The 27,362-nt window shown below is 39.2% G+C and overlaps 1 protein-coding gene and 2 long non-coding RNA genes across 4 annotated transcripts; 1 reads left to right on the top strand and 2 right to left on the bottom strand.

Moving 5' to 3' along the window:
* LOC143737806 (uncharacterized) lies at nucleotides 1–15,725 on the top strand. Its single transcript, XM_077229678.1, has 3 exons — nucleotides 1–111; nucleotides 277–436; nucleotides 15,521–15,725. The coding sequence occupies exons 1-3, from the start codon at nucleotides 52–54 to the stop codon at nucleotides 15,667–15,669; spliced, it is 369 nt and encodes a 122-aa protein (XP_077085793.1). The 5' UTR covers nucleotides 1–51; the 3' UTR covers nucleotides 15,670–15,725.
* On the bottom strand, nucleotides 3,535–26,432 carry LOC143737810 (uncharacterized). Of its 2 annotated transcripts, XR_013203735.1 has the most exons (4): nucleotides 26,251–26,432; nucleotides 5,719–5,839; nucleotides 4,358–4,500; nucleotides 3,535–4,005 (listed from the first exon to the last, which is right to left on the bottom strand). It is a non-coding gene; the product is annotated as an uncharacterized LOC143737810 (long non-coding RNA). The 2 variants fall into 2 exon arrangements; XR_013203734.1 differs by lacking the exon at nucleotides 26,251–26,432 and having other exon boundaries at nucleotides 5,719–5,907.
* Nucleotides 21,204–22,837, bottom strand: LOC143737809 (uncharacterized). Its single transcript, XR_013203733.1, has 3 exons — nucleotides 22,747–22,837; nucleotides 22,073–22,237; nucleotides 21,204–21,279 (listed from the first exon to the last, which is right to left on the bottom strand). It is a non-coding gene; the product is annotated as an uncharacterized LOC143737809 (long non-coding RNA).
* Nucleotides 26,433–27,362: the final 930 nt, after the last annotated feature.

Below are 27,362 nucleotides of genomic sequence, written 5' to 3' on the forward strand. Positions count from 1 at the left end.
AGCTCTGTAGATGCAGACCTGCCAGAGGGTGTCCATTTGCCTTTGCAAAATATGATAGACCTTCAAAATTTAGAACTCCAACTGAAGGATGAGGCGTGCTACAGTGCAATGGTACACTTTGTTGTATTAAATATTTGGTTCTTGATAAGTTGCTTTTGATAAAAGAGCCTGCTAAATGAATAAATGCATTTAAATAAATAAAGTTTTGTACTTTTTCACTACAGTTTCATTATAGCTGTCCTGTGAATACACTGATGTGTTACTGCTTTAATTTAGGCAAAGTATCTGGAAACAGTTGGGGGTACAAGCCCAACCTCCAACACCAGGCGTATCCTGGTCTGCATGCTGACCACTCCACTTGCCCAGCAACTGTGCTGGAAGGGCTCTGGCCAGAAGATGGCCTTTGGGGAGATGTTGGTCTGCAAAGCAGTTATAGGTACAGTATATAATGTTTATATGTGATAAGCCCTTATAACAGGAATTAAAAATATTTAAAAAATGGGAAGGAAAAATCAGTAGTCAGGTGTAAATGTACAGTAAATGAACAATGACTGATCTATCTCCATGTTTCCTGTTCCCAGTAATCCTCGTTTGTTTGTCAGCCCAATGCATTTTAGCATAATCCTGGAGATTTTTCAGTTCTAGGGCCTTTGTTACAACTACAAAATGTACTGTATGTTGTTTAAACATAAATATTAAAATATTAACAAATTAATTTACTCATTCACTGTGTAATCTAAATGCTGATCCATTAGTCTAATTTTCTATACCAATAAACCGTAACACTTTATAATAACGTTCAGTTGTAAGTCATTAGTTGCAAGTGGTTAGTTAATGATACTAATCATTTAAAAAAACATTCATAAATGATTAGCAAGTGATGTACATTTTATATATGTTTTGTAAATTTCGTTACAAGTTATTTACAAGTGATTAGTAAATGATTAACTAATTATTTACAAAACATGACTTTGCGTTTCTTAAATGTTTAATAAATTATGTTACATTTTTTTGTATGTTTTGCTCACACCCAGCAAACATGCTTCTTTGGGGCCCGAATGGGGCCCTTGCGGGCAGCCCACTATGGGCCCAGATACCGGCGTGAAATGCGGGGCACTTGTGGGCCCCACACTTTGGGACCCAGGTGGGGCGCCAGTGGGACAGCCCAAAAGTGTGGGCTTACTGTGGGTGCACTAGGACAAGTGTGGGCATACTGCGGACAATACAAAGATGTGTTGTAATATACCTGTGGCCTTAACAAACAAGATTAGTTTGGTTCTACTTTGCATTTGCCACAATACATGCAAAATAATTGCACTTGTTGAAAGTCGAAGTAGTACATTACAAGTCATATGTTTTAAATAATTTAATTTATTCACAGTCATGTAAAAAATATATACAATACATTACCATTCAAAACGTTGGGGTCAGTACGATTTTTTAAATAGCCCTACTTTTGAACAAAGTAATCTAGTCGTCAGCATGTAAATCGTGAAAAAAATTCAGGAATGTTTGAACAGAACTGTCAAAAGAGCGGCATTTATTTGAAAAAGATTTTGAGTAAAAACAAAAAAGTCAAATCAAAAAATTCATTTAAAACCACATCAATCAATCCCCTCAGATAGCGGAGTAACTTGCTCCTTCCACCATCCCAGTCTCTTGCATTAGGATCAGCATCAACCCCTTTGGATGCTGCTTTAGCAGTGTCATCATCTAAAGTGAGAAAAAAAAAACAACAACAACGATTGAAATGTTAACATAAAAAAATTTATTAAAAAAAAACGGGGGTTGTTCCAAGTGCAATTTATTCACTTGTGTTTTCCCAAGGGTTAGGCCATTTCCACTTCAGAAAACAAATAATCTTCTGTACTTTGACTGGAGGATAATTTGAGTTCCGGGAAAATAGTTACAGGTTTTTTTTATTAATATTAAAAACAAATGTGACCCGTCACAGAAACCAGGGACACAAGTCGGCAGCACAACTTTCGAGCAAAATGAGAAAGAAGAGTTTTTTTTCAAAATTGGTGATTTTCAATTTTTTGGAGAATCTGTTAATTGAAATCACGAAGAAGCCTCTCCATGTTTGAGATAGCAGTATTGGTATATTTAAAAGCTTACATTTTGAGGTTGAAATCGGCTTGTTTTCGGAGATTCTAGCATGCAGTAGGGGCGTGGCGTGTCATTGTCTGTGTGTATTTCCATACTGAATAACCCGGCGCTTTTGCCCCCGCCCTCCAAGTCAACCACATGGCTACTTATTATGCTGTGCTCTGGCCGGCTCTCTCTGATATCAAAATTCAATGAAGATGGATGCCGCAAAGATTGTCGCAGACGAGATGAACCGTCTGGCAGTTACACCGAAAATGTTTTCGCCGCACTTCGTGGGCTCGGGAAACTGAACCGGAGGTATGGGCGCAGCGCGCGCGCCCTCAGTGCTTCAATACGGCGGCTCGGCTCGCTGACAGCGGTGGCTGGCTGTTTCATATGTGACGGAGAATCGAAATAGAGGATGCAGTTTAAGACCTTTGCTGCGATGAAGGCCTGCCGTGCGTGTTTCTGAAATGTAAGTTAAGCTTCATTTGCTCTTTAGTCGTTATTTAAGATGCTGAACCTGCTGATGATATAATGTGCTTGCGGACATTTCATTTGTGTGTGTATACGCACATAAGAAAGTGGTGTAAAGAGATTTGCAACAGTAATTTGAGGAGGTGAAATGTGATTATTTGGAAAATTGCAGAAATGACTGCTTAAAGAAAAATGCCAGCAGGCATTTGCCTCCTACATAAACTTTAAGATTGTTGACATTTTGGGCACACGAGCGTTGCGCACTATTTGCGCTATATGTAGGCCTATGGCTTATTGGTCTTTGTTTGTTGTTGCTGGTTTTGCGTTATATGTATATGGCATATTGGTCTTTGTGTGTTGTTGCTGGTTTTGCGTTATACTGTATGTATATGGCATATTGGCCTTTGTGTGTTGTTGCTGGTTTTGCGTTATATGCAGGCTATATGGCATATTGGTCTTTGTGTGTTGTTGCTGGTTTTGCGTTATATGTATATGGCATATTGGTCTTTATGTGTTGTTGCTGGTTTCGCGTTATATGCAGGCTATATGGCATTATTGGTCTTTGTGTGTTGTTGCTGGTACGTTGCAAATAGAGGGGCAGCACAATTGTTTTTCGCCTAGTGCGGCAGAAGTGCACTCATTCGAAGTGTAAAAAAAGCTGTAAAGCACATGGAGGAGCTTTACAGGGGGTATGGCTTATCTAAATGAGATGTAAATGAGCCCTATTGTCACCCCCAGCAGCAGAGACAGGTGAGAACTGCACAATCTTTAGAGCTCGTTTTCTCCTCTTTGAGCTTTTTTAAGTGCCTACTTTAAAATGGCCACAACTTCTCCAAATATTATCAGATTTCCACATGTTACACATCGTTGGAAAGCTTGGATATTACACTCTCAGAATCTATGAATAACTCAAAATGCCCCAGAACCGACTTGTGTCCCTAGTTTCCGTGACTGGTCACAAATGTAGGTGGTGTTGTTGAGAGAGAAACATACAGAGAGTGAACCAATTGAGGGCATGATGAAATGAGAGCATGAGAACAATTTACAAAAATTATCAACACAATATATAATTCTGTCAACTTGTACTCACACTCATGTCATTCCAAACCTGCATTATTTCTTCTGTGGAAGATTCTTCTGATATTTCGAAAAATGACTCAATAAAAAGTCAATGGGATTTTCATTGTATGGACAAAACAGATTAAACATTATTCAAAATTCTTCTTTTGCATTCCACAGAAAAAAGTAAATAATACATGTTTGGAACAACATGAAGAACAATCCCTTTAATGTCTTTATCAATAAATCATTGATGGCTTTAACTTGCAGCATGAATATGTCATTTTTATAAAAGAAAATACAGAGAATGTGTCTGACAGTCAAAAATGTACTTACACAGAAAAAGAGTGACCTGTGCGGCTCTCTGTTGGGTTTATTTAGCTGTTTGACACACAACACAATTAAGGAAAAAAGAGAGAAGACAACTGAATATTAGTAATATTACATATTACATAAATCTATACAAATAAAAATTATATATTTATTATTGACTAATTAATATGTCAGGAGTTCTCAACTCTGGTCCTCGAAGTGCACTGTCTTGCAGTTTATGTCCAGACCTGATCAATTTCACTTGCTCTTTTAACCAAAAGAGCTCGATTAGGCTAGCTTGTTCAGGTGTGTTGGACTTGGACCAGGGTTTGGTGCTAAAGTCTGCAGGACAGTGGTCCTCAAGTGCCAGAGCTGAGATCCTCTGCAGTATGTCCTGAACATGACTGGATGGATCACTTACAGCACTGGTGTCCAGTCCTGGTCATGGAGGAGTTTAGCTGTCTGTACTTTCTGCTGATCCTGAAGACCTCGATTAACTGGTTCAAATCTGCTTAACTGGGGTTGGAGCTCAATTCTGCAATCAGGATTAGATGGCAATGAATACTGAAAAGAGAGTACAAACAACATTTTAATGTTATAAAACCAGTTTAAACTTTTATTCATGAATATGTACAATAACATCTAAGAATTTATGCTACATATGACACCACTGTACTGAAAAATACAGTGTTTGTTCAGTGGGTGAGGCACATCTAATTTAAAAAATTTGATACCCAAAATATTAACAGATAACATAAGCAAAATGTTTATGAAAATACAGTTATATATATGGTGTAAAGAAAGTTTTTGTAAATGTCTATGACAAATCTACAATGCAAAAACGGAGAATGTGTCAGACAGTGATTTCAACAGAATACTTACACAGAGCAGTATCAATTATCTGATTACACACAAGGAAAAAGGAGAAAAATAAACAAATATTAATATTTCAGTGAAATATTTACAGTATCTGTATGGATAAACGTTGATGAAATGTATACATTTAAAAGAAATTATTACATTCATATTTAATGTTATTAAATGAATGAATATTATTTCATGGCCTAAATGTTTTATTTCCATTATATTTTTTTCATAATTAAGTTAATTAAACATTACAGATGGTTGATTTCATTTCAGTTATCAATTAAAGTTAGAATTGTAAAATCTGTTATTTTTAGCTCACGTTAACATTATAGTTATGACGTTATGTAAAGGGCCTAACGTTGTATGATTTGCTGCCTGTCAGCGCGCAGTGTTTACAGGTGTCTATCAATTATGAACGGTAATAGTCATATTTAACGAGATGTAGTTAGAGTGTGTAGCTTATGTATTGTATTTACACTACATAAATACTCGTTTAACGTTACATCGCTATTTAAAACTTTAAAATAAAGACATCACTGATTCAGCCGGGCCATTGTGTTTACATTAGCTCGGCCCTAGTTCATCGCGTAAACGGTAACGTTAAAACAATAATGAACCAAATTATAATAGCACCAAAAGGTATGTAAAACACTTACATTACACTTACACAAACTTGAAATCATTTAGTTTTAAAGTATATATTACCTCGGAGATTACCAAAAAACGGACTGTCTGAGCAGCTAGAAGACCGTTAAAACCGTTTCATTTAAACAGCAGCAGAGTAACGTTAGCTATAATCAGATAACAATAACATGAGTGTAATTTAATGCCAATTACTTAATTCATTACCATTTTGACCCGTTTCACTAATTTTAATAGAAAACTCAAATTACTATGGAAATTTAAAAAGCTTACCTGTTTGGTGCAAAGCTGGGCGGCCAGTCGGATCCAGAAAGACAGCTTTCCTTAGCGATGGAAAGTTCCAGCAGTCTCATTGGTTAGAATTAATCACGTGATGACGCCATCTACTGTGTTACTTATAATTTTTCTTTTTTCTTTTGCAGTTTCAGAAATTTAATATTATAATATATATGTGTGTCTGTGTATATATATATATATATATATATATATATATATATATATAAAATCAGTGATGTATTTGTATAAAAATATATAATTTTATAATAATAAATACATCACTGATGAATACCAAAACAAATCAGTCAACTATTTGCATTGTTTTATTGTGACAAATAAGTTAATTTTATTTAATAAATATGGTAACACTTTCTATGCAGATCATGCTTATAATTACAAAAAACTGCTCAAAACCCACCTGTTTCAGCTCGCCTACAATCTATAATAGCACTCTCATCATTGTTTGTTTGTTTCATTTGTAAAGCGTCTTTGAGTTCCTTGGAAAGCGCTATATAAGACTGATGTATTTTTATTATTATGAATTATAGCTCCCTTTATACTTTTTAAGGAGCAATATTACTATTCTATAAGTATATTTATAAAGACTCATTGAGAGCTGCATTATAAGATATAGTTAAATTTATATTAATTTTTATAATTCCTTATAAGTCACTCATTTGCTCTTTCAATGCGCATGCTCATAATCCATTATACACTGATTCATAAGTATTAATTAGTCAGTTTTATGGTTCTATGAATGTATTTATAAAGATGGAACCTGCATCTATAATGTTATTATGTTATTTATGAATGTATTAATATTTAAGTGCTGTGATTTATTGAGGTCTAATAGTCTAATGGTGTTTAAACTATACTGTAATGTACTGGTCTGTCTGACTTTATCAGTCTGTCTGGGAACAACTACTACAAGCAAACAGGTAAAGATACTACTTGTATTGCTATGTTGACTGTTGTTGAAGATTTTATTATTTAGAAAACAAGTAATTTTGCTATATATTTGGACACAATTATTTCTTCTGTCTGTGACTTTGGATTTCCTCTGTGTATGTGAAAGACCTTGAATGGAATGTTGTTTGCTGCAGAAAATTCTATTCTGAGAAGTCACATGGTAAAAGACCTTTACCCAAAACTATCTATAGGGTGTGTTACCTTCTTTGGAAGAAGAAGTATGTATATAACTCTGAACCAAAATGTACTCGGGCGCGCAATGGAAGGCCAGAGGGCCAGAGAGCGTTAGAGCGCCGTTCTATGGAACGGGACGGCGTTCGAAAATAAAGTCTAATTATTTCTGGCATCAAAGATCTCTGCGAAGTTATTTTTCAGAAAGATTGAAAACCACAACATTTGGCACCCCAGATGGGACTTGGGTTTTGAAGCTGAAGGAACCACGAAAGGCGACTCTGGTGACCGACACAGACAACAGTGGCCACTGTACTTTGAGGTGAGCAATTTTTGCTTTTGAAAAAGTGTGTGTTGTCACCAGTGAGCCAGAGTGGTAAGACCCTTTAAAATGCTTCTCCAAGTTTAAAGAACTAAAAAATTGAAAAGAGGATCTTTGATTCTAGAAATAAGTGTCTATTGTTGTTGATGATGTCAAGTACTGTGTTATAGCGCGGCGGAGCTCCCGTTAGTGTTTGCCAGTGTTTATATAGTCTGATGCAGATTGTGTGAATATTGGTAGGATGCTGATGTGCCGCTAAAGGTTTTGTCGTATGTACGTAAGAATTTATGTTTACTGTTAAAGGATAACAGTTATTGTTTTTTCTTGTCAAGAGGGCCTTGAGGATGACAAGTGTACTGGTTAAGGTTAATCAGTTGTTTTTTTATATTTACTGTTAAGGATAATGGTAAATGTTAATGATTAAGGTTAATCATTTTCTGCTCATTAAGGATAATGAGTATACTTGTAAGGTTATCAGTATTATCTGTGTTTCTTATTAAGGTTAATAAGATAGCATGCGCACAGATAAGTTTAGCTTCTGGTTACCGCATTGTTATAGGTATAACGATGGCCTGCTCAGGGAAGCTAAAGTGAATCGCAGAGGACTGTGATAATTTTCTGCTCGTTAAGGCATAACGATACTCATAAGGTTATGAGGTATTTTATCTGTGTTTCTTATTAAGGATAATAGGATAGCATGCGCACAGATAAGTTTAGCTTATGGTTACCGCATTGTTATAGGAATGACAATGGACTGCTCGGGTAAGCTAAATTGAATCGCAGAGGTCTGTGATAGTTTAAAGTTATTCAGTGAAGTATTGTTTGTAAAAACAGTGAGAAACACTGTGAGTAGAATATAGCTCTGTGTGTGTATGTAGGATCCTGTCCTGTGTGTCTGCTTGACTATGACTGTGGTTAAAAATAGGTGACAAGGAATGTGTGAATGTGCTTCAGAGACAAGTAATGTATAAATGAGTATTAAAAGTAAAGGAAATAGTAAAAGAAAACAATTGTTTCAAGATATTAGTCTTGCAGATTATTGTAGTATAAATAAGTTAAAGTATAAAATATATATTAATAAATGGACTGATATATATTAATGGATAAATAAATAAAAATGCACGTGCTTAATATATTCTATCTTATATCTGAAGACGTCTAAAATTTGTATCTCATTATCCCTGAAGACAAAGTGAGAGAAAAATGATTCCATTGTAGATAATTAAGTTTGTGCTAAGAAAAAATAACTTGTGCAGTGTGCTAAAAGTGAACAAGATTGAGTGACCAAGTTTCAACAGTCATAAATAATTTACAGCAATCTTAGAATTGTAGTAAATGGGAATTGTTGGGAATGGGTGAGGAAAAGTTTATTCACCATGTTAGATTATTTTGAGCACAGCATGCAAATACAGAAGAACGATTGAAGGCTGATTTTATGATAGGGAAAATTATTTAATTGTATTATACTCAGAAAATCAAAAGTTAGATTATTGCTCATATTGCAATGAAGAAATAGCTTGCTTTTTCCTGAAACGAAAAACTTGCTTTACTAAAAACAGAATGGGAGAACTGCTGTTGTCAACCAGTGATTATTATATAGTAAAAAAGAACTAGGAAAAAGATGGTTAAAAGTGGAATTTAGATAAAGAGCTAATAGCTCAGGAACAAATATTCATAAAGACTAATTTGATCTATGCAGCTCTCTGAGTGTTCAAGTTTCAGATGGCTTCAGTGTCGAATGGAAGAGGTGAAAGGTCAAAGACACGACTGCAGAGAGAAGAAGATGAGAGGGTGAGGGGCTTTCAGCTCCCCTTCTGAAGATGACAACTCTCTGGAAAACTGGCATGGAGAAAGACTGATTTAATGCTGGAAAAGGTGAAACTTTCACTATTTCACTGGAGACTTTTTCCTGAGGACAAGAGGAAAATCCTGAGATGCAAAGCTGTGGCAAAATCTATCAAAGCCCAAACTGAGAAGGGGCAGAGAAACAACAGAGCCTATATTCCTGTTTACACCAAGCCTTGAGTGACAGCTAGGCTGACGACACATGCAGAGCGACAGCCAAGAAGCTTTAACAGACTGATAATCTAAAAACAGAAGAACTGACCGAAACCCTTCCCTTACGGGCAACACAGGTGTGGCAACTTCAATGATCACTCTAGAGACTGCTTCAAATTTAGTTAATTATTAGATTAACTTTATTCATTCTGATTATTCACTGGTCTCATAAGCAATTCTTTATATTCTCTGCTAAACTAACCCTCTTTGCTTTTCCAGTAGGTTCAAGTCCAGCCATATAAAAAAGAAAGAGAATACACTGAAAGAGAGAAGTGGGTGCTCAACTCACCAAATAGTTCAAACTGAGGCTGGATTTGGTATAGTGAGGGCTATTATATTAAACAATTATAGGGCTAAAAGCATGAAAAATTATTCTGTAGCAAGGAAAAAGATAGACGCAAAATGTCAAAGAATTATTATTATTGTTTGCAAAACAATGATACTGGTCACTCCATTTTGTTTTGCTAAGTTTTTAGAGATATAGATTGGAGAAAAAATTACTCCAAAAGTCCAAGCTTATGAAATCGCAAAAAATGCTGTCAGAACTGGGATAATGAGATGGAAATGTTGTTGGCCATGGATCCAAGATTATGCAGAGATCTCCAATTTATTTCATAAAGCAGCTCATGAGCAAAAAACAAAAAACAATAGGAAAAATCAGAAAAACAAATGACAAAATGTATTTGAAAAATTACAATGGCAGGCTTATTATTCTAAAATACTTAGTCTATTAGAATTTGTAAAAAGAAAAAAAAGGATTATAACAATGGTGTTAAACTAAACCTTATGATCATTGACACTTATTAGTAGTGTTTGACATAGCTGTGTTGACCTGATCAACCCTTGGCTAAAATTATAGGATGCCACATTTAGAGCACAACCTGCAAGAATGTATGCTGGCCAGTGTGTGTGTGAGAGACACTGAGTGTGAATGAGTGAGAGATGATGTTTGAAGAAACACTAAGGCAAATCAATTATTTTGCCAATACAGGTGTATTTAAAATTTAACATGTGGGCCCACAGGGCAAATTCTGCCCAGTAAAATAATGACCATGGATGCATTTGGTTAAATTTCCTGGTAGGAACTGAAGTAACAATATGAAAAAACAAAGAATGAAAAGAGAAAAATAAAAAGAGAAAAAACATTGCCACATTTGCGCAGCGCATAACATATCTGCCTTTCTTTTCAGCATATCATGATGGAGCTGATCTTTGTTAAAAGTATGAAATATTGTCTTGTAACTTTTGTCAAAGTGGGTTGAGTATTGTCCAAGATACCTAATAAATAGTGGGTTGATAGTCGAACTCAAGACAAAGACATAACTGAGTTGAATTGCCTAATTATAAGAGTACATTGGAAATTTATTGTGAGAAAAATGCAAAAAGTTGCAAATAATGATGAAAAGTCAAATTTATGAAAAACAAATAGGAATATATGGATTAAAGTCCTGCTGTTAATGAAAGCAGAAAGGACACCACTCAGCCCACATGACCTTTCTACAGGTAACATCATGAAGGACAATGGGACAGATGAGCAGATGATTGAAATCACATGTTGTTTTCACTAACAAAAATAATTAAGCTTTAATTTACAGATAGCAGCAGCTCGATTCCAGGAAGGATTCTGGAACAAGTCTAACAAAAAGAACCAGTAACTATGCTTTGTAATTTCAGAAGAAGTGATCAACAGTGTGACATTGAGTCCATGCCTCTCAACTTAAAATAAACCAACTAACTTCAGCAACCCCCCCCCAACTGAACTGAGGGATCAAGGACATGCTGACAATGAGAGAAAGAGTCCATTGCAATGAACGACTCACTGGAGACACCCTGGTGAAAGATGTAATGATTGATGACAAGGTTAACAGAATGATCAAATCATGAATGGAAGAAAAGACAAACTTGACCAGAAACACAGTAATGAGAGGAACTGTGCAAAGAAAAGAGAATCAACAGAGATGAGTACAAGCTCAAACAATAGTCAACATCAACCAACTTTCCTATGATTGAATGTTCAGCCCTTGAATAGATTCAGTAGCAACTTAATAATAACCCCACCATAACAAAAATGATTGAAAGTAAAAATATATTAAAGCAACATAGAAAACAATGATAATGAAAAAAAAGAAAAGAAACTAATATAATGTTAACAATTAATTTAAGAAATTGATATAGCATAATGGGAATTAAGACAATTCATGAAGGAAAAAATTAGAACTAAAAATAACTTTAAAATAAATTTTAAGGGGTACTCAGATGTAACTTGTCAATACAAGGGTATACTTAATTAATTTAAGGCTACAGTTGAAATTAAAGCAAGTATTAACAAATATTAATTTTAATTGATAAGAATACATTTTGATTCAATATGCAATTGATTAGCTAAAATTATATCAAGTAGTGCTTAGTAGTAGAAAGTTTATAGACATACAAGAAGTTATTGAAATTCAGTAACAAACAAGCCCTTATGAACAATCTAAATGGCACCAGAGGGGGGTCAAAAAATAGATATTTGGCATTCACATGAAGGACAAATTGTTGAACCAATGAATACTTTTGAATATTCTCAGTCCAGATGCGCAATGGTTTTAAACCAGTGCTCAAAGGGGGGAGTAAGATAAGGAAATTAAAAATTAAAATGAAGATAAAATTAAAGGCATTTTAAATTAAAAGGCATTTTTGCAAAGTTTTGTGAAATTTGTGGCAAAAACAAAGTTAAGAAAAGAACAGCGACAAAAATAGGCCATATATCAGTATACCATGTGGACATGATATAGATGGGTAAAAGCAATGAAATCAACAGAGGAGGGACAGGAACAGAAATTAAATCTCTAACAGAAGTAATCCTTACATTGGAAGTCTATCAGAAATAAGGTCAGATTATATGTCAACTAAACAGAAGTATTAAAGATTAAAAATAAGTTGCATACGAACACAAGGAAGTTTTAATAATAAATAAGATATAATGCTAATGGTTTAAAAGGTTGATAGAAAAACTTTTAGATTGTTAGATATACTGAAAAAGAAATGTACATATAAGGAATATGTAAGATAGTGCAAAAAGTTATTTGCTAGAGTTATTTTTCTAATTGTCTAATGAGTTTATTGAATGACTATTATGAGATAAATGTAACATTGCTCTGAAGCTTTCTTAGTTAGAGTGATTACATGAGACATAATTAGTTTATTCATGATAGTTTATTTAGAAATTAGTAGAAACGAAGAAAATGTATTCAGTTTAGTCTTGAACTGAGGAGCTACAATGAGAATGAGAAGCAACATGCGAGATTAAAAAGGTCAAAATGGAATTTATTGTTTAAATTTGGTAATATAATAGACAGTAAGTGAAATGTATTGCAATTTATTAGATAGGTGTAAAGTGTTCTGTTAACTAAAATTGACTGACTAAAAGATGGATTCTTCGAATTTAAGAAATGATATTCTCTCATAAGAAGTGATAAAAGTTATGTTTACCCAGCCATATTTTGAATTAATAGTCATATGGATCGAGTAGAACAAAAATGCATAATAAATCAATTAGACTACTATAATAAGCAGATATTTATTATAATGCTTTGTCTGCATTAGGAGAAAAAACAATTATGTGAAAAAAGTAGAATGACTTATGTTTGGTGATCAGTGTTGCACTTTTACTAAATAATATTGTGCAGGGAGGAAAATTTAGCGATTGAGTCAAGAAAAACTTAAGAACAAAAGTTAAGGAAAACTTAATGAAAAGTTTGGAAAATTATGATTTTCTCAATTAGAGATGTTTTTGGAAATGCAGTATTAAAAGTGGGTTATTATTCTGTTGTGTACTTTGTATATTAAGATCATTAGTTGGAAAACCACGGTTAAACGAATGGAAATGCGGAAAAAAGATAATGAAAACTAATTTGAGAGGGCAACCAAATTGATATTTACAAACCCTGGATGTTGATTCCAGTAAATGAGGAATTGAGGATGAAGAAGATGATTGATGAGCCAGACCCTAGAGGATATCTACACCGCAAGAAAACTTTCAATAGTATAAGAGACTTTTATGTTTGATATACTCTACATAACTGTGACAATAACATGCAATGCAAGAACAAAGGTATACACACACTTATAACAATGTTTCAGTTTGTCTGACTAGGAGACCTCGATTCTTTTACTTTTTCCATTAAACAAAAAAGAAAGAACAACTAAAAGAAATAAAATGTATGGAAGAAGATGTTTGGCTCGAGTGCTCCTCCGGAGTGTGGTGGCTTAATCCAGTAATTGGAAAGGAGAATGAGTGACTCAAATTGAGTCACCAGGTAGCATAACTGAGGGAGCTGGATTTTGAAATTACACTCTGGAAAAAGCTAGTGAAAGTGAGGCTTAGATAAGCCTCAGAGGAGGGAATGTTGAAGATTTTATTATTTAGAAAACAAGTAATTTTGCTATATATTTGGACACAATTATTTCATCTGTCTGTGACTTTGGATTTCCTCTGTGTATGTGAAAGACCTTGAATGGAATGTTGTTTGCTGCAGAAAATTCTATTCTGAGAAGTCACATGGTAAAAGACCTTTACCCAAAACTATCTATAGGGTGTGTTACCTTCTTTGGAAGAAGAAGTATGTATATAACTCTGAACCAAAATGTACTCGGGCGCGCACTGGAAGGCCAGAGGGCCAGAGAGCGTTAGAGCGCCGTTCTATGGAACGGGACGGCGTTCGAAAATAAAGTCTAATTATTTCTGGCATCAAAGATCTCTGCGAAGTTATTTTTCAGAAAGATTGAAAACCACAACATTGTCTGTGTGCAAGTATGGGATGACTGTTGAATGAAATAGCATTTATGACATTTAACGGAATCGTTAAAATAGGTTGATTAACCCTGAGCTTCTAATCTTAAAACAATGATGTAACTGTACTGTTATGGAGTTTGCCCACAGTAAAACCTCATGGTGGCCCCACAGTGAAAAACTAAAAATAAGTAAATTTGGGGCCCAAATGGGCAAAACTGCTATGGGCCCCGCATGGGCTGACCCACTGGGGGCCTGTGTGGGTTTTATTTGGGCAAACCCACAGTGGGTTGCCCACAGTAAATCCTAATGGGGGCCCAAATGGGCAAAACTGCTATGGGCCCCGCATGGGCTAACCCACTGGGGGCCCGTGTGGGTTTTATTTGGGCAAACCCACAGTGGGTTGCCCACAGTAAATCCTAATGGGGGCCCAAATGGGCAAAACTGCTATGGGCCCCGCATGGGCTAACCCACTGGGGGCCCGTGTGGGTTTTATTTGGGCAAACCCACAGTGGGTTGCCCACAGTAAATCCTAATGGGGGCCCAAATGGGCAAAACTGCTATGGGCCCCGCATGGGCTAACCCACTGGGGGCCCGTGTGGGTTTTATTTGGGTAAGCCCACTGTGGGCTTGCCCACAGAAAGCCCACATGGGGCCCCAAAGGGTTTGCCCTTGCCCACACTGTCCCACAGAAAACCCACATTTACCCACAGTGGGTCCGCACTGGGCATAAGGTTAAAGACTCCATGTGTTTCAGAGAAGACAGCTGTCTATAGTCAGCACTTACACTGCAGTACACACTACAGTGTTCAACACCTGTTATAGATAATGTCTAAACGCATGAATAAATCATTTACAACACTACAGCATTACGTAATCTACGAATGATGTGTAACACATTTACAAGTGATGAATAGTTTACACTTTAGATTAGGGAATGCAGAAAGTGTTGTAAATGATTTATTCGTGCATTTAGACATCATTGTGTTGAACACTGTTACTTACCTGTTGCAAATTATCTGTACGTGTATACAAGGCATTTACAACACTTTCTGCACCCTCTAATTGCTACGTACATACAAAAAATAAAAAATAAAATTTTTATTAAACATTTATGAAACGCATAATTGTTTAATAAATAATTAGGTAATCATTTACTAATCACTTGTACATGACTTGTAACAGAATTTACAAAACATACATAAATGTTAGTATATCACTTGCTAATCATTTATGAATGTTTTGTAAACGATTAGTTCATCATTAACCAACAACTTATAAATTACTTACAACTGAACGTTATTATAAACCGCAGCTCTCTCATTGACCTATTCAGTCATTCTCTCAGTTGAGCATTTATAAACAGCAACTGGAACAATCAGAAGACGTTTCCTCAATCAAAGTGCAGGTTGAAACATTTCTTAGGTTGAAATGGCTTAACAGTACTTGAACAACCCTTATTTTGTTTTTAACATTTGTATTTAAATTGATCCTTTCTCACTTAGATGGTGTGACAAAAAGCAGCCAAGCCACTGCATGTGAGGTGGAAGCCACCATAAAAACGTGGCTCCGTAATGCCAGGGACAGAGATGGGGGAAGGCAAGGAAGGGCCAGAACTGCAGCTACTGGTGCCCCTGAGGGGATTGGTTTTTAATTTACTTTGACTTGTTTTAAGTGTTCTGTGTTTCTGTTTTTGTGGTTATTGCTGTTTTAAACTGTATTATTATTAATTATAATTATTATTGTCAGTAAATAAATAATTATTTTTTAAAAACATGACCCTCGATTTATTGCTGCTAACAAGTGCAATTGTTCTGCATATAGTAATGTGGGTGTACCTACACTCTGTGTGCTCAAACTTTGCACCTGCACCCACAGTGTGCCCACATCCAGCCCACATGAGGGCCCGCTCTAACTTGTGTGGGCCAGCCCAAAGTCAGCCCACACTTTGAGCTGTCCCACTAGGGCCCCACCTGGACCCCATAGTGTGGGGCCCACACCTGCCTCGCATTTCACGCCGGTATCTGGGCCCACAGTGGGCTGCCCACAATGGCCCCACATGGGCCCCTATAAGGGTTTGCTGTGGGCCCACAACTGGCCCCAATGGGGGCCCACTCTATTTACTGTGGGCCTGCCCACAGTCAGCCCACACTTTGTGCTGTCCCACTGGGGCCCCACATGGGTCCCAAAGTGTGGGGCCCACACGTGCCCCGCATTTATCGCCGGTATCTGGGCCCACAGTGGGCTGCCCACAATGGCCCCTATAAGGGTTTTCTGTGGGCCCACAACTGGCCCCAAAGGGGGCCCACTCTATTTACTGTGGGCCTGCCCACAGTCAGCCCTCACTTTGGGCTGTCCCACTGGGGCCCCACCTGGGTCCCAAAGTGTGGGGCCCACACGTGCCCCGCATTTCACGCCGGTATCTGGGCCCACAGTGGGCTGCCCGCAAGGGCCCCATTCGGGCCCCAAAGGAACATGTTTGCTGGGACTCCTCTTTGGCCAATCAGCACCTACGTTTGTATGATTGATGTTTTAGGGCAGGTTATCCCAATTCAAATGGCCGTGATCACGAGTGGTTGCTTACTGACGCTCAATCCAGCCAGCCGCGGTTGAACTGCGAGTATAACGCGTTGCACTCTCGCTGCAAGGAAATGCATTGATTTCTTTTTATGAATGTAATATCATGCATTTTTTCATTTGTATGATTGTTGTTTTAGAGAATTGTATCCCAATTAAAGCAGTCAAATGGCCGTGATCACGACTGGTTGCTTACTGACGTTACTGTTGCCTGCCTCTCATTCTAAGGAAATTAATCTAATTTATATGGATACCGCTAGTTGTGACGATTTTAATCGTTGTGTAAAAAGTTGTGTAATAATGTAGATGCAGAGTGAATTAATCACAATGACATGAATCTTTGTCATTGCTTTGAGCATTTTCTGCGACAAAAGGACAATACAGCAATACGTTTTAATAATTCAATAAGGAAAGCCAACTTAAACTGTAAAATCACAGAGTTATACTCGCAGTTCAACCGTGGTTGGCTGGATTGAGCGTCCAGCAAGCGTCAGTAAGCAACCAGTCATGATAGCAGAGCATTAATTTAGTTCGCTATTAAATAAGAGATCTAGCGCTAAAATGTGTTGTTTTTTAACTCAAGCTGAGCGCTTGTTGCTGCTGCTATCTGTCACAGTCCTCGTCTGCACCTGTCTGTCCTTGTCTGCACTACACTTCCCAGAATCCTCCTTGTCTCCACACCTGAACTCACTCCCTCACTTACCAGCCTGTTCCTCGTTATCATCATCTGTGTCACCTGTCTTCACATCATTATGGTTCATTTGTCTCTGTATTTAGTTTCTTCTGTTCAGTCTGTCTTTGGCGGTTCTCGTCTATGTTAACTGGTGTTTGCATCCGCTCTGTCTGCCTGTACCTGTTTGTTGTTTTGATTTATAGTAAAGTTTATTGTTTATTTGAATTCCTCGTCTCCTCGTGCTTCCTGCCATACACCACCCGTGACAGAAGAACCGACCAAGTAAAGAGTCAGCATGGGAATTCTTCTCACCCCGGTTAACCCAGCTCACTCTCCCCTTTAATTTTTTTGGGGGGGGCCATAGGCCCTCGCCGTGGCCACCCGTGACAGAAGAACCGACCCAAGACAAAAGATGGACGAAGCTGGATCAATTTTGTGTTCTATTACCCAGAATGGCCGTGGGATAGAATCTTACGTAGAGGAGTTCATTAAATACAGCCATCAAACCTCGCTCTCTGATCAGCAGTTGGGGGATCTATTTTGGAGTGGACTCGATTCACACTTCTACTCGTGGATCCCGCCCAGAAATCCCGGTGAGACCATTGAGTGGTACCTGGATCTTGTGCTGTGGTTGAGTGGCTCAACCCTCACCGTAGGCGAGGTTGATGACATCGCCACTCAACCACCGTCTCCAGCCATCTCCATCACGCCCACCATCAAACCAGCCACCGGATCGGTATATGGACGTCCAGGACTGGTTTCCTGCATCGCCGATCCCCCACTTATATCAGCACGTGCTGCCAGGAAGGCCATAGTCCCAGAGACCGTCCAGCCAGAGACCGTCCAGCCAGAGACCGTCCAGCCAGAGACCGCCCAGCCAGAGACCGTCCAGCCAGAGACCGTCCAGCCAGAGACCGTCCAGCCAGCTCTGGATGACGCAGTGCTACTTGTGGGATCCATGGCTGTTGTGTGTGTGTGGGCAGCACACACATTCATTTCAGCCCATGAACCCAGCCCTGAGCTTCCTTCGCCGCTGGTCCCGTCCAGCCCTGAGCTTCCTTCGCCGCTGGTCCCGTCCAGCCCTGAGCTTCCTTCGCCGCTGGTCCCGTCCAGCCCTGAGCTTCCTTCGCCGCTGGTCCCGTCCAGCCCTGAGCTTCCTTCGCCGCTGGTCCCGTCCAGCCCTGAGCTTCCTTCGCCGCTGGTCCCGTCCAGCCCTGAGCTTCCTTCGCCGCTGGTCCCGTCCAGCCCTGAGCTTCCTTCGCCGCTGGTCCCGTCCAGCCCTGAGCTTCCTTCGCCGCTGGTCCCGTCCAGCCCTGAGCTTCCTTCGCCGCTGGTCCCGTCCAGCCCTGAGCTTCCTTCGCCGCTGGTCCCGTCCAGCCCTGAGCTTCCTTCGCCGCTGGTCCAGTCCAGCCCTGAGCTTCCTTTGCCGCTGGTCCAGTCCAGCCCTGAGCTTCCTTCGCCGCTGGTCCAGTCCAGCCCTGAGCTTCCTTTGCCGCTGGTCCAGTCCAGCCCTGAGCTTCCTTTGCCGCTGGTCCAGTCCAGCCCTGAGCTTCCTTTGCCGCTGGTCCAGTCCAGCCCTGAGCTTCCTTCGCCGCTGGTCCCGTCCAGCCCGGAGACCCCTTTGCCGCTGGTCCCGTCCAGCCCGGAGACCCCTTTGCCGCTGGTCCCGTCCAGCCCGGAGACCCCTTCGCCACTGGTCCCGTCCAGCCCAGAGACCCCTTCACCGCTGGTCCCGTCCAGCCCGGAGACCCCTTCACCGCTGGTTCCGTCCAGCCCAGAGACTGGTAACGACTCTGTCACTCTCCCCATTAATATTTTTGGGGGGGGCCATAGGCCCTCGCCGTGGCCGCCCGAAGGGTCCTCACCGCCGTGGCCGCCCGAAGGGTCCTCACCGCCATGGCCGCCCGAAGGGTCCTCACCGCCATGGCCGCCCGAAGGGTGCTCACCGCCATGGCCGCCCGAAGGGTCCGCACCGCCATGGCCGCCCGAAGGGTCCCCACCGCCCTGGATGCCCGAGGGTCCGACAGCTCCACCCTGGACGCCCGAGGTTTCGTCTGCTCAGCCACGCCCACGTCCTGCTCCGCCCTGGCCACGCCCAAGTCCTGCTCCGCCATGGCCACGCCCAAGTCCTGCTCCGCCATGGCCACGCCCACGTCCTGCTCCGCCATGGCCACGCCCACGTCCTGCTCCGCCATGGCCAAGCCCACGTCCTGCTCCGCCATGGCCGCCTGGTCCATCCTGGAGTCCATCCTCCTGCACCCGGTCCGCCTTCCCGTTACAGACTCCAGGATGCCCACCCTCCCACCCCTGTTTTAAGGCGTGAGGTCACGCCTACCGGGAGGGGGGAGTAATGTCACAGTCCTCGTCTGCACCTGTCTGTCCTTGTCTGCACTACACTTCCCAGAATCCTCCTTGTCTTCACACCTGAACTCACTCCCTCACTTACCAGCCTGTTCCTCGTTATCATCATCTGTGTCACCTGTCTTCACATCATTATGGTTCATTTGTCTCTGTATTTAGTTTCTTCTGTTCAGTCTGTCTTTGGCGGTTCTCGTCTATGTTAACTGGTGTTTGCATCCGCTCTGTCTGCCTGTACCTGTTTGTTGTTTTGATTTATAGTAAAGTTTATTGTTTATTTGAGTTCCTCGTCTCCTCGTGCTTCCTGCCATACACCACCCGTGACACTATCAGTGTCATGGATACAGTGTTCTCTTGTGGCTCGCAGTCTTCACTCGGACGCGCGCTTCAATCTATCGTCGTTGCAGAGACTCTCTATTCATTCTGGCGAAATCACAAAATAAAATGCACACAAACATGTCCCTGCTTGATATAGATTGTAACCACTGATGAACATATTCAGTTTTGATGAGTGAAAAAAAAAACTATGCGAGTGCAGATTAAAACCCGTAACCTCTGACACGCTTGGGAAAAGATCCACCACTAGACCATTTAATAACTATCTAAATTTGCGGATCGATGCATTTATTTACGTGTTGAGGAGAGAGGCTGCACCATAGACTCTATATATGTCTATGGGCTGCACAGTTTGACAAGTTTGTACCAGCATTTCCGAAAATGCACTTCCGAATACGTCTCTGTCCCCAGCACATTTCAAACCAAACTGACGTCCGTGGATTGAGCGTCCAGCAAGCGTCAGTAAGCAACCAGTCGTGATCACGGCCATTTGACTGCTTTAATTGGGATACAATTCTCTAAAATGACAATACAAAAGAATAAATGCATAAGATTACATTCATAAAAAGAAATCAATGCATCTCCTTGCAGCAAGAGTGCAACGCGTTATACTCGCAGTTCAACCGCGGCTGTCTGGATTGAGCGTCAGTAAGCAACCACTCGTGATCACGGCCATTTGAATTGGGATAACCGGCCCCAAAACATCAATCATACAAACGTAGGTGCTGATTGGCCCAAGAGGAGTCCTGTGCGCCAATGAACGCTATCTATCGATCTGCGCTCGATTGCTCTTCCTTCATCCTCCAACTACCCGGATGTGTCTCAGTAACTTGAAATTGAATTTGAGAACTGAATCTGAATTGTGAGAAGTGAATGTGAAGATATATAGAGAGTTTAATTTTTGGTCAGGATAAAATTTTATTGGACTTCGGTTCCAAATGAATAAATTCAATTTCAAATGATACAATTCAGATTCAGTTTTTCAATGCAATGATTCAAATTAAACGATACAATTTCAAATGATGTTGTTCAAATTCAGTTTTTCAATTCAATTATTCAAGTTTAGCAATTCAAATTCAAATATAAATGATTAAAATTCAGTTTCTGGTGGCACATATTTCAGCCCATAGACTTCTATCAAAACATAAAAAATTGTACCAACAACATTAGTGTATGTTTGAAGTTTTAGTTTAGTTCCTTTACTGTCCACAAGTGGAAATTTGTCTTTGGCTTAGTTTTACTTACTAGTCATATGGCTGATGGTGCCTTAGAGATGATGATAAGCTCAACTCTGCTACGGAGGGCATCAGCATGGAAGATCTAGGAACAAAACAAACCATTTGTCACAGAGCCAACAATATTATACAATGACAGGTTTATTAAAAGGAAAGATTAATCGTAGGTCTCATTTATCTGAGAGTAGGCATCTAATTTTTTTGTAAAAAAAGCGTTATTTATGAATAATTTTGGAAATATTCAAATAAAATATGAACATCTTCATGTACACATATGTACATGTGTGCTTGCAAACATTGAGCCCTTGGATCTGTGCATGTGACGATTCATGCTTACCCACGCTACCCAAACAAACACACACATTAAAACAAACAAACTATTTTGAGTATTACAAATTCTTTTTCACAGAGAGAAACTTGATCCTACCCTGAACTGCATCTAATATCCATTCATCCATCTGACACTCACTCACTCACTCGCACGCTCGCACGCACGCACGCACGCACACACACACACACACGCAAACTGGCTTTAGTCTGCAAAAGTCTGGCTTTAGCCCTGTTTCAAAAGAATTGTTCATGTTCTTTGTGTCATCACAGTTTTCAGACTAAATATGACATTGTGTTTTGGGACTTTGATGTTCTCACACAGAAAAAGATGAAAATTTACACAAATATAGATGTTATAGCACAGATACATGTAAATGATTCACAGTGTCTTGCTTGTCATTTATTTTGTAGCAGCACAATGGCGAAGAAGCTCTCTGTGATGTTCTCATGATGTTCTTCATCAGATCATTGATCGAGATTCTAGTGAGGATGATTCTCAGAAGAAAAACTACCTTGCCTCGTGGGGATGAAGACCAGGCCAAACTTACATCTTTCGACCAGAATGTAACCGTAGCATCAGCTGGCCCTCATCGTCAGAAGATGCTGCTCATCAGTGGTTTCAAGGTCTGCTCAGTGGTGGCTTCTCTAAAACATCTTCTAATGCAAGATTCATCCTGCATCGCCTCCTCCTCACTGGTGTCTCGATCAATGATCTGATGAAGAACATCATGCACAGAGCTTATTCCCCATTGTGCTGCTACAAAATGAATGCCAAGCAAGACACTGTGAAGCATTTATATGTGTCTGTGCTATAACATTTATATTTGTAAATTTTAGTCCCAAAACACAATGTCATAATATTTTGTCTGAAAACTGTGATGAAACAAAGAACATGAGAGAAAGATTATTTTGAAACAGGCTTATTTATACCCTTTGTGAACAAAGTCACTAAGTTTCAGTCCAGTGCAATGACATTAACTAGTATTTTAGTGAAAAATTAAATCTTCTCTAGGTCAAAATTACCCAAACACAAAATGAGGGTTAATATTGCTCATACAGTGTCAGTTACGTTTGGATGTCAAAACCTTAAAATAAATTAAACAAGTACAAATTGTAAATATGAGAAATTTAAAAAATGAGAACAGATGCATGATGATATAGGTGAAAAATATTGTGAAAAAATGGATTTTATGAGGTTATTTAATGAGCTCCCTCACTTCACCTGTGTTTCCCACTTCTCCAGCAGCAGCTTTCTTCAGAAATGTTGAAGTCGTGGAACTTTCCCTTTGTAGAGGGATTCTTTTTTCTTGCTGCTGAAAAATCACAGAACAATTTTTATCAATATTTATTAACCATTGAGCTAGTTTCAGCCGTGTAAATGACGTCATCGATTAACAATACTTTTATGTTAAATACATACGTTTAAGTTAAATAAATTAGCTCACTCCCAAGCAACATCTTTACAAAACTATCAAAACCTCTCATCTATACATAAGATGTGATTAAAAGCTCAAACATTCATAAACAAAAGCTCAAGCTATAAAGGTAGCCTACCTCTTCTGAAAACGGTTGAGATGCTAACGGACTTTCTCGAAGACACTAAACCATTTCTATAAAGTAAATATTCAACAGAAGCGTGTCAATTACAAGTAAGAGAAGTGTCAAGAACAGTTGTGTGCATTGTTTTTGTGATTTTAGAGACTAAACTCACCTGAAAGCAGTGAAATCAACAGCGGGAGACGGAGTTTTGCTGCTTGTCTATTGCACTGGTGACGCGTCCTGCGCCGTTTCCATGGCAACTCATCTCCGCTCCAGTGTTTGAAGGCGACTCGAATGTTCACGCGCACGCCCATTAAAACGCGTCAAAGTCACGCAGCATTTACAAACATAAACATCTAGAATTTTTACTTGAATAAAAATCTCATTATTAAATCATGAATTTAAAACTGATTTTGAAGTTATATGACCCGTTCATAGGTGCAAATTACCAAAATTGTGGCACTTTTATAATTTCAGATTTTTTATTATTGTTTTTACGAACACTCAAGCCCCATATTTCATTTGAACACGTGCTAAAAATGCTTATAGGCAGTATTTTTTATACCACCAACACTTTGCTTTAGATATAGCATAGAAACTATGTCAGTTTCACTATTTTTTTATTCAGTGCTTTCAGGTTCCTTTTAACTGTAAAAAAAATAATTAAAATAAATTTATATTTATAAATTAAATATGTCCTGTAAGCGCTCAGCAACACTGGACCGACTATCGGCTTGCCACTGGTGTGCCGACGGAGGACCAACCGCGGAAAACTGCCGGTGGTGTACCACCCAAAAAACGCTGGCAGGCCGACGGCATTTTCAAATTGGTCGTTTTGCCAATGGTGTGCCGCCGGAGGTCCGACCGTATCAAGCCGCTGACTTTGTGCCGCCCAAAAAACGCTGGTGGACCGCCAGGTCATTGTTAGCTGGGTAGAGCAATCACAGCCAAGATCTCACAGAGAGTTACACCACAGCAGGTTTCACAATGAACCGACACAGGGCAGCAAACACAAGGGGATTAAGGCCCTGTTTACACGAGAACGATTCTGGGTGAAAACGTAAAAATATTTTATTGGATGTGCCTTTCGTTTACACGGTGACGGCGTTTTGGAGGCTTAAAAACGCAAAAAAGTGAAACCACCCTCCAGAGTGGAAATCTTAAAAACGATCCACCGTCGCGTTCCCATCTAAAATGTAAAAACGCAAATCTGCTCACTGTGGCTCTCGTCGCGTACGTGTTTACGTCACAGCCATGCGCCATTACAGGAAAATAACCCCAATATGTCAAATTATTTCCATACGTCGGACCTTCAAGTTGCCATAGCAGCTCTGATAAACGTACGAGAGTCTTTTCAGCAGTTGTACAAAATATTCTCAGATATTGGTGTTGTTGTGTCGCAGAGCTTCACATTGCCACCTAGCCGCCTGGAGTGCATACTACCACGAATTTCACACACTTTTGCGTCATCATATGCACGCGGATTTCCCCCGATAACGCAGAATTAAAAGTGATAACGCAACGCCACTTTTGCGTTTTCTCTTAAGATCGTTTCCGTGTAAACATAGCCTAAATAGGGGAACACTAATGACGAGGACAGGTGAAGGTGACTAGACAATAAAGACGAGACGAGTATAACAAGGGGGTCACGTAACAAGACAACACAAGCACATGGCCCACAAAAGGCCATGTGCTTGCACACAAAACATGGGTCTGTCATGATCCTGCCACAAGACCAGGGAAAATCAAAGACATGATGGCGGAATCATGATACCCAAACTCAGCGCGTGCAGCGACCGAGCCGCTCCAAACTATGAAACATTATTGTTACATTATACATCTACGTTTGAGCTAGGGTTGGGCGGTATTATCGGTAATATCGTATACCGCGGGGTCTTAAAATAGCAACGGTATCAGTTTCAATACCGTCATTACCGGCACTTATATATAGATGTCTTACATTTATCTGACGCTTTTATCCAAAGCGACTTACAATTGCTATATTTCAGAGGTCGCACGCCTCTGGAGCAACTAGGGGTTAAGTGTCTTGCTCAGGGAAACATTGGTGTCTCACAGTGGATTCAAACCCGGGTTTCTCACACCAAAGGCATGTGTCTTATCCACTACGCCATCACCACCCCGGTATATTATATATATAATATAAAATTTATAAATATAATTTATTCAATGCCTAAAAATGCTTATGTAGTTGTCATCAAGTGACAGTGTGGAGGAGAAAGACAGAGAGAGAAGGGAGAGGCGGTAAATACTGACGAGGCAATTTGTAAATGTTGCAATAAAAAAGGTGTCCGCAAGAGATGGAAACACCTCTAACCTAATGTCGCATCTCCGAAACAACCACCCACTCACTGCTGCGAGGATGCATTTTGCCCCGAGTTCATTAAATAAGTGCATTAGTTTATATTTGTTAAAATATTATAATGTTGGGGTTTTTTTACGTTGATAATGAAAACTGAACAGCACGAGTAAGATGGGATGCATCGGGAGTCAGACATTGACCACTTAATTAAGTTTCATTTTGTAATAGGCCTTTCCTTAAAAAAATTATTAAAATTAAGATACAATCTATACAAAACGAAATTCACTTTATCAACCAATTGCCTGGATTTAATAAATAAGAATCAAATATAGCAGACAACATAATCATGACATGATCGTGCGCTGGCGCGCCGCGGTCACTTTCATTGAAATCTCATCATAAATTAACCGAAACTCAGTGTATGCCTCACAGACATGACAGATAGGCCTATATCTAAATAAAGCTTGAAATTTCATTAAACGAAACAATTCAAAACAAAAAGAAATAATCCACTCGCTGATTATTTAATCCATGATGTACATTTCTCTCTATGCGCGTTCATACGGAAATGGCGATCATCAAATTCATTAAACGAAACTATTCAAAACGAAAAGAAATAGGCTAGCCTACTCTCTGATTATGTAATCCATGATGTGCATTTCTCTCTATCGTTCACTATGGAGATGGCGATTCGTCAATTTCTTTAAACGAAACAATTCAAAAGGAAAAGAAATATAGGCAGCATACTCTCTGATTAATCCATGATGTGCATTTCTCTCTATAGGCGCGTTCACTACGGAGATATCAATCGTCAATTTCTTTAAACGAAACAATTCAAAACGAAAAGAAAAAGGCTAGCCTATCCACCTTATTCCTGACGAGCTTACTGCGTTTTGAATTATGGGTGGCACTTCCGGTTTGGGGAACTCCCATTCAAAAAGACTGAAACGAATCATTTCAAATCATAAGGTTGCCCTACAAATAAAGCTGATCCGTCAGTTTGACTCAATGAGCTATCAGTTTTCTTTCATGTTTTATCTAAGAATAACATCAGAATAACGTAACACTTGCTATTTTAACGTGACATGTTATAACAAGAATATCTATAGTAGGAGCTCTGCATTCTTTTCCTCATGATTATTTTCTTTTTTACTTTTGAATTTCGCTGTAATAGTATGATAAAGGTCAACATATACTGCACATTTGTGGTCTGTTCTCCCGATTTAATTTACGATGTAGCCTATACCAATTCACTGGAATACTCCCCAAATCCTGCACGTCTCTTTCCAGGTTTGGTTTCACAGGTAAATTTACAATTTATTATCTGTCAAAATGACTGAAATCACTTTAAAATAGTATCACGCAATGCTGAAGTAAAACATTTTTTTATTATTAAGGCAACGTATGTTACATAATACAGATTACCGCCGATGTTGCTGTGGAAAGATACTTTTTCATTGATTATTCATGGTCTGTTGAAAGTACCTTGTTTACGCTTTTACACTTTTAAATGTTCCAACCTTTTAATGTTCAATGGTTGAAGGGTAAGTAGAATAATATAATGTCATTGTACACGGTTTAAAAATATATTATTGCGTCCAGAGCTAGTCTTTCACTGATTGTTTACAGCTTAACGGAAGTTACACCCATAATTCGCGCAAAGCGTCATGGGGCGCAGGAATACTGTGGATACCTTCTGATTATGTAATCCATGATTTGCATTTCTCTCAATATATGCGCGTTCACTAGGAGATGGCGATCGTCAACTTAATCTTTGCAGCACTGACAGAAAAGTTGTATTAATAAAAATCAATGGACAGCGTGTCACCGGATTTACAAATGCACTTCTTGCTTGTTGCTTGTTAATTTAATTTAAATTAATTAATAAAATGAATGCTTTAATTGTCATAATTAAAATAATTAAATATTATTAAGTGTCACATTTTTGCTCATTTATAAATAGTATTTATATCTACCAA

Source organism: Siphateles boraxobius, unplaced genomic scaffold (assembly GCF_051911475.1).
Source record: "Siphateles boraxobius isolate OS27281-9 unplaced genomic scaffold, OSU_SipBor_1 130, whole genome shotgun sequence".
NCBI classification, from domain to species: Eukaryota; Metazoa; Chordata; class Actinopteri; order Cypriniformes; family Leuciscidae; genus Siphateles; species Siphateles boraxobius.

What these genes read in the sequence shown, in the direction of transcription:
- LOC143737806 (XM_077229678.1), top strand. Translation starts at nt 52, where the DNA reads ATGATAGACCTTCAAAATTTAGAACTCCAACTGAAGGATGAGGCGTGC. An exon ending in AGGCGTGCTACAGTGCAATG is followed by an intron (nt 112 to 276) that starts GTACACTTTGTT and finishes GCTTTAATTTAG; the next exon opens with GCAAAGTATCTGGAAACAGT. An exon ending in GGTCTGCAAAGCAGTTATAG is followed by an intron (nt 437 to 15,520) that starts GTACAGTATATA and finishes TTTCTCACTTAG; the next exon opens with ATGGTGTGACAAAAAGCAGC.